The sequence below is a fragment of the Trachurus japonicus genome, chromosome 13 (assembly GCF_045865225.1).
Source record: "Trachurus japonicus isolate A0001 chromosome 13, Traja_1.0".
NCBI classification, from domain to species: Eukaryota; Metazoa; Chordata; class Actinopteri; order Carangiformes; family Carangidae; genus Trachurus; species Trachurus japonicus.
Genome location: NC_140919.1, coordinates 41,269,682 through 41,277,984, shown reverse-complemented (window position 1 = coordinate 41,277,984; position 8,303 = coordinate 41,269,682). Strand labels below are relative to the sequence as shown.

The window sequence follows — 8,303 nt, the reverse complement described above, 5'->3', positions numbered from 1 at the left end:
TCGTGTTGATGTGTGACTGGAGGACCAGATTCGATCCGAACACACCCTCAATTCAAAAGTACAGATGTTACAGTTTTCTCAAGCACCAGAGAGGGAAGAGCATTTCATGTGACCTCGGAGCCACTAAAACCAAATCAGCTGAATCCACTGAACCGTGGATCAGTCACAGTAACGTGATGCTGGAGGAAAACCGGTCACGACTGCAAAGTCTGGTGCCACAGGTTTGATGCCCACTCATCACACTCCAGTTTCACTTCCATATCAGCAAAGGCTTCCTCCTTTCTTTTCCAGCCCCTTTCTTTCTTTCTTTCTTTCTTAAATAATAAATAAAACAAAACGGAAAGTAAGTAAATCCCATGTATTATATACATCACATTTGTTAATATACAGTATTCTGTTTTTTCACTGCCATTATACTATTACCATTTTATGTACATCATTGTGTAATAAGGCCCATTGCTGAGTATCACATTACTGCATGTAAATGCAATTTGTTGCATTGTTGCTGCTCTTACCCTTCTTAGAAAAAACATCCAGCTTCACTAATGGAGACCTGATAAAGAACTAAATTAATGTCAAGTCCTGTCAATCTTAGAATCTGTCAGTTGAAGATTCAATAATTTGCTTCCTGAAAACAGACCGAGTTGTTACACTTATCTCCAACTTCCTGTTTTCTATCATTTCTAAATGCCACTTTGATTCAATGTGATTCAAAACAAACCAAGTTTGAACATTTTTCAGTCATGGCAAAACACCAAATTCAATCTGATGATGAAAACACAATTGAAAGCTGTCAAAAACCCAGGAAGTGGGTCACCTGAGGTCATATTGTTTATTTTAATGATTGTGTTTATGGTTTCGAAAATATCCCCTGATTTCCTGTTTCCTCTTCTTCTTTCCTCCTTCAAAAAAAAAAAAAACTTTATTTCCTTGTTCCCTCCTCTGGTCTCCTCTCCTTGCCTCCTTTCCTCTCCTAAATGTTGCTCAGGCTCTGAGCGGTGGTCAGGGACCTCCTCCTCTCTCTGCCTGACAGTTTCCTCATTAGCGACTCTCTGAAGTTCCGGCACATCAGGATGTAGATGATGGGATCGAGGCAGACGTTGAGCGCCGCCATGAAGAGCGTCGCCTCCTTCAGCTGGAACAGCAGGAAGCGGGTGTTCCAGCTGAAACCCGACTCTGGCATCTGGCTCAGGGTGTACGGCACACGGCAGACGTGGTACGGCACGAAGCAGACGAAGAACACGGCCAGGATGCTGAAGATGCTGCGGTTGGACTTGCGGCAGGCCTCGCTGCTGTTGCGTCGCATGCGGCGGTAAGACTGGTAAACCCTGTGGGCGATGGAGGAGTAGCAGAAGGCCAGGACCAGCAGCGTCACCCAGAACAAGGACACGCAGAAGAGCGAGGACACCCGGTGCCACTGCACGCCCAGCGGCGTCTTCAGCTTCATGCAGTGCAGAGCGTTGTGCTCCGTAGCCAACTGGCTGGTCAGCAGGACGTTGGGCAGCGCGCAGAGCAGGAGCAAGCTCCAGGTGAAGAACGCCAGGACTCGGGCGAATCGGACGCTCTGCAGGAGGTGCAGCGGGGACGCCCCGCCTGACCTGGACCTGCAGGCAGAGGAGGAGGTGTGACGGACGATCTTGACGTAGCGTTCGAGGCTGATGAGGCCGATGAAGAGGATCCCCACGTACATGGAGGAGTAGAAGAGCACGGCCGTGTAGCGGCAGTTGATGACGTGGATGCGCCAGCCGCCCAGGTTCAGCTGAGCCGCCAGCCGGAAGGGGAAGGTGACCAGCATGAGGAGGTCGGCCACCACCATGTTCTTCAGGTAGACCACCAGACCCGAGTCACTGGGCACTCTGAAGAAGATCCAGGCGGCCATGCCGTTCAAGCACATCCCCACGATGCAGATCGCCAAGTAGAACGAAGGGAGCACCTGGTCGGTGAAGGTGCTACCGAAGCCTGATCGGTTGCTGCTCGGCAGGTGGGTGGAGTTGAGGTGATCCATTCCTTGAAAACACAAAAACACATTATTTTCATCATCACAAACATACAGTACTCACAGATATAAAGCACAGATTACATATCAGTCACTACAAATTTGTATTTTTACACATATATAAACACAGCATGACTCAGTGCTCAGCTGGTCCTTCAGTCCAGATTGAAACTACTGCATGGATTACCATGAAATCTCTGTGATCACCTTGGTCTGGCTTCAAGAATATGAGATGCAGCAAAATAAATCTGGCCCAAACGTCTTGTTTTCCTCTGGCCCAGTATATTGTGTATCATATTCTGGCCCAACAGCCACAGCTGGATGTGGAACCAGATGTGTCAGTGTATGGTCCAGACTCAGGCTGAGGAACCAGGTGTATGTTTCTTCTATAATCTGGGTTGTTTGTTATCTTTACGTACTAAATCTTGCACAGTTTATCATGTCGTGTAGGGTTATGCATTCAGGATTTATTGGGATTAAATTAAATGTTTTGTGGTCATTTATTCCAGTTGTGTGTCATCACCTGTGACAAGAAGAGTTTGCTAACTAGCATGCAGGCATTCATGGTTCCAGAGGATAGATCCTCTTGACTTTGATTTTTTCTCGACAGCACAAGTTTGCTGTAGAGATTTGTGCTCACAGTTGGACCACCACCAGGTCCAACTATTCATTTACATAAGTAGGTCACAACAACAATTATATGGATTGTGATGAAATTACAGTAAATTAGACAGACTCGGGTCTGGCTACAGGTTTGGGAAAATAAAGGCTGATCTCAGGGGCTACGTCTATTTTCTGGTGAATGTACAAATCCTCTCAAAGCCTACTAGATCGCCCATTTGAGTTTGGTGCCACTCTTACAGCCAATTGTCCAAACTTTAGTCAACATGGACATCACTTAGATTTTCCCCAATTCAGTTTGAAGACTCCCTACCTTTGGTGAAGTCCGAACAGCATTTCATTGATTTAGTTTAGTTAAATTGGCCCCTATTAAACTTCTTCCAAATAAATGCATAACCCATGCATGGCTCTGTATTTGTGGCACCAACCGCTGGAGCGCAAGTATTGTTAAATTCACTTTGTTACCATCTTTGCTGAATTAAAAAAAATGTTGGAAATGAAATATGCATGAAATATAATGCTTCTGCAGTTGAAGCAAATAGAAGCCATAGGCTTTTGTTTGTTTTTGAATTTACCGTAGTTTGAGTCATGCATGTTCCTTGAGGATGGACTGTCATAACTCTGGTGATGTTCTATCTTTTATTATGATTCCATCATCAAAAAACATTGTTACGAATGGACCTTTGCTTATTCTACAGTACAGGACAGTGACTTTAGTCCCTTAGACTTGTTCTCACAATGGCTCCTTCTACATTCACATATCAACAAAGGAGTCCCAAAAAGTGTCCATGTGTCCTGCTCTGCTGAACTTCCCTGTTCACTCCCCACAGGAGCCTTTCATGTTCATGGACTGAGCATGCAGTGCTCTGTTTACACTGGGCCACGTGCACAAATAAAAAGCATCTTGCACTTCTGTTCACACACACTTCCCTCCTACTTCTGATTCATCCCAGTCCAACACACACACACTCAGTCCTTCATCCACTCCTATAATAACAGGACATATACAGTCAGCAGACAGAGGAGGACGACGACACTGGGTGGGTTTTTTTTTTTTGTTCTCCTCTACTGACTCAATTATTTTTAGCCCCTCATCCTGACCCAAACCAGTCTGGATGTTGTAACCTCAGCTGGATGAATGTTTCTCCAGTTGACCATAAGAGAGGTTCAACCCAACACTGACACTTCTTGTGCTGATCAGACTCTAGATAATAAAACTGCCGAAGAAAAGTCCCGGAAACAGCTCATATCTTAAAGAACATTATGTCCTCTGATCTCCTGTCTTTATGTTGAGCTCACTATTTTATATTAAGTAGCTGTGATGCCCACAGTAAGAAGACTTTAGGGTAACACTTTACAATAAGGGTCCCTTAATCAACGTTAGTTAGTACATTACTAAACATTAATACATAAACTAATGTGTTAATTAATGCTGAGTAATGCATACATAATGATAACTAATTACATTATTCAAATTTTAAATGTATTAACTAACTTTGAGTAGTAAACATTAATTGACATTAACTGCTTACTAATAGGCTACATTAATTAATCTGTTTCCTAATCCTAAGTAATACATAATAATGATTGTTAATATATTAATTAATGCTTAATAATGTACAAACTAACGTTAATTAAGGGACCCTTATTGTAAAGTGTTACCACAACATTTTTAGACATACATTCAGTATTTGGCCACATTATGATACTACACTTGATTGCAGTTAACAAATTCTATTGTGTGGGGTAGAGACTCTGCTAATTTGGGTGCAAGTTTTATCTGCAAATCTGCACAGCACCAAAGAACTGCTGACTTTTTTGTGCCCCAGCAGTCAAAGGCTCAGAACGTGGCCTGAAGTGCTTGAAGCGTTCCCCTAGAGGCGGCTCCAGCTTGTTCATCACCATGTTGTGCAAAACAAACAACACACAGATGATTTAGTATCTACCCTAAAAATGTGAGGTCTGTCCTGAGGGGAGTGCAGTGTGAAACATCATGGGGTCTCAAGGTTATTTTTGTGGCAACAGGAGTGAGACGAGGACATGGAGCTTTTTGAACAGCTAATGCATCTTTAACCAAAAAAAAAAAGTTTCTGTCTTAGTCTTACCTTTACTTTCCAATGTACTTTTTTTTGACTACAACTTCTACTTTTTGTGTGGATGATGCTGATCTACAGCAGAAAAGCAACTTCTGCTTTTGTCACCCTTCAGATGACCTGATAAGGAAGTGATGCAACGATCCTCTGTAAGCCTTTGAGGAGGAGCTGCTGGGTTCAGGGGGACAGAATTAGAACATCAGTCATTTGCTAAACAAAACAGCTTCTAGCTCACTGTGACTGTGTTTGTTTGAATGAAGTCATTTTAGGAGCTAGAATTTACTGGAAAAATTAGCATATTAACAATCATATTATATTATTACTTCAGAGAGTTGTTGCACCTAAATACAAACTGAGTCAGGTTTAAATGTCACGACTCAACATGTTGCTTAACAATTAAATGTCAGTTTTTCACTGCTGAATCATGTTTAATGCCAATGATTTGTGAATTGCATGAATAGTTTTTTCCCCCCATAATTCCTTATAATAAGTACACACTATTAAACATGAGTTAAGCATTAATAAATACCGAGTTCTTCTTTTATAATGCATGAATAGCCTACTCATTAGTATGTAGTTTATAAATACAGTTAGTGCTTATCAATGATGAGTAAAACATTTTGAACTGTGTTTATAAACTACATACTAATGAGTATTCATGTGTTTTTGTTCAGTATGCTTGACTAATGCTTAATAGTGTGTATTTATTATAAAGTGTCCAGTTAGGGTTGCCCGGTCTGTGATGCAAAAAACAGCCAAACAGCAAACGACCCAGTCAGGTTGGTTATGTGCTGCAGTAAAGGCCCCCACGTACTCCGCGCGCACTTGAGGCAGACTCAATGCGGACCCAAAGCGGACGTCCACCGGACCCATCCGCGCAAAGCTCAATTTTTACGACCGCGCGGACTCCGCGGACGTATACTCGGTGTCACACAACAGACAGCTCGGCAGGAAATCTTCTCATCGACCTGTTTTAAATGTGACACCGTATGCTCGACTATATGAAACCTCAAGCGTCTGCGGACAGTGTGCGCGGCACACAGTACGCGCACAGTACGCCCGACTCTGTGGGGGCATTTACTTCATGCAGTATTGTTATATTATGTGTCTGTGGGGCATGCAGGTGACATATGTGGGTAAGCTGATCTGGTCCTGATCTGGCATTATTCTAAGGTAGGTCTGTCGGGGTCATTCCTATGTTCCCTCAGCCTTATGTTCCCACATTTCTAACTTTTGTTGTCACTGAATATTAGGCCCTATGTTCCCACAGCCCTTTGGTCCCACCATTGGTTGGGTTTAGGCAATGAAGAAAGGAGTTGGTTAAGTTTAGTAAAAAGACCAGGTAGAGGCTAGACAGGCCAGATAGAGAGAGAGAGTCCAGTGGGAACATAGGGCTGTGGGAACATAGGCATGGACCCGGTCTGTCAGCGAACTTTTTTTTTTTTTTTACCTGTGGAAACATTTGAAAAGTCACCCAATAGGCTTTATGCACAGCTCCACTACTTCCTGAAATAAGCCAGCTCGTTTATTTCCTGTCTTACATTATTGGACCAACTGATTGATCCAGGTGTGTCTGACCTCACAACAATGGTCAGACACACCTGGATCAATCAGTTGGTCCAATAATGTAAGACAGGAAATAAACGAGCTGGCTTATTTCAGGAAGTAGTGGAGCTGTGCATGAAGCCCATTCTGCAGGAAAACCATGGTTCGATCAACATGTCAAAGTGTTGGTGGGAAAGACCGCCACCCCAGCCCATAGTCATGTAACGAGTTCTGTGTTTAGCTGAAAAACACCAACACTTCGAATAAATAAACCACCACATGCTGATTAAGCGCTGTGGTTTCAGGGTTTACCATCACTGACAACCAGCAGCTCTTCCTGTTTACAGCTTCCTCTGTCAGAGTGATTATGATTAGAAAAAGAACATTTCCACCCCCTCATGAAAAAACTCTGCTGGAAGTTTCAATATATTCAATTATTAGTGTTTATGATTTCAGGTAGGATTCAATGTAGTTACAGCTGAAATCATGGGATGATTAATCAATGAGTGAATTGACAGATACGTTTTTGCAGGTTCCTTTATATCACCCCTATAGCCTAATATATAATATATGAACCACAATTATCATTAATAATAGGAATAAAAAGAGGAATGTGTCGTCTGAAAACAAAATTATTCCAATTTTATGGGCAACAGAGTATAGATATATAGATATAGTTCTCTCCTGTACATGCTTTACATTATGTGACATTTCCCAAGTTTCTCTTATTCCCAGAGTGTACCAAACAGAAAGTTTTTTGTCTATGTTTTTATTTTAGCTATAGTTTCTGATTTTGATTTACAATTACAATTTACTGATGCTCTATGAACTTGAATCTACAAAGGAATGTGAATTCTTTAAACAATACAGATGCTGTTCTCCTCTCTGCCAGTCGTCATTTGGGAGATGAAATACTAAATCCGACATCATCCATTTTTATTAGTTTATTCATTGTGAGAATAACGACAGCACTTTGTCAATGTGGAATCTGACCTTGTCCTCAGGTCAGAGCTGAGTGACTGACTGGGTGGGCCGAGCACAGTGAGTCAGTCTGTTGACTTGCACCACAGCTCATGGGTCATCATGAACTTTCATATTAATTCAGTGCTAATATATAAGTGTGTGTGTGTGTGTGTGTGTGTGTGTGTGTGTGTGTGTGTGTGTGTGTGTGTGTGTGTGTGTGTGTGTGTGTGTGTGTGTGTGTGTGTGTGTGTGTGTGTTGTGCAAAGCAGCAGCAGGTGATTTAAAATAAACCATTCAGCCACTCAGTGTCTCCTGTTGCCACCTCTTGACTTCCAATGACACATTTACAGTCCATTTAAAATAATCTACATTCATCAGAGTCATTAAATGGAAGCATTAATTGCTTGTTTCATTCATCTAGATCTTAAAACAAGCATTTGCTCACCGTGTATATTGTGGTTCAGGTTCCCATACAGATGTTCCCTTCCCTTCACTGGTACGATTCACAGTAGGTTGATATAAGAGGAGGGTCCGGTGCTGTGTGGCTCAGAGCTTAAAGTCAGAGCAGTTAAAAGTCTGTGGAGGAGTTCCACTTCCTGCCTGTCTCACTCTGTCCCTCCCCTACGCACTCTCTCTCTCTCTGTGTGTCTCTCTAACACCAGTCTGTAGTCGTGTCTGCAGGTCCGTGTGGCTACTTTGACATGATGTTGAGTTGAGTTGAGTTCCACTCAGTTCCTCCCCTTTTTTCCAAGTTTCACTTTATCCTTCCTCCCTTTAGCTGCAGCTGCTGCAGCTCAAACAAACGACACTCACAGCAGGAGGCGGTGCATCAGACAGCAGACTGACAGGCTTGTGTTGCATTTATTACTGCTGTGTGATATTGGGGAAATTATAGCCAATAATCATAATCGCGATCCCGATTGGAGATCGTTTTATCGCCTCCTATTGTAATGTACTTTTTTTTTTATTCCACAAAAATCATACTCTTTTGAAAATGATTTGGCAGCAGAATTTGAATACCTTCACGGCCATAATGTGTGGAGATGAATCGTTCCCTGAAGGCAACGTGATAGGGGAAGGTCTCT

The 8,303-nt window shown here is 42.5% G+C and overlaps 1 protein-coding gene across 1 annotated transcript; it reads right to left on the bottom strand.

Moving 5' to 3' along the window:
- Positions 1-915: 915 nt before the first annotated feature.
- LOC146976664 (P2Y purinoceptor 14) lies at positions 916-7,747 on the bottom strand. The gene is made up of 2 exons (XM_085794547.1): positions 7,664-7,747; positions 916-2,007 (listed from the first exon to the last, which is right to left on the bottom strand). The coding sequence occupies exon 2, from the start codon at positions 2,003-2,005 to the stop codon at positions 974-976; it is 1,032 nt and encodes a 343-aa protein (XP_085650673.1). The 5' UTR covers positions 2,006-2,007; positions 7,664-7,747; the 3' UTR covers positions 916-973.
- Positions 7,748-8,303: the final 556 nt, after the last annotated feature.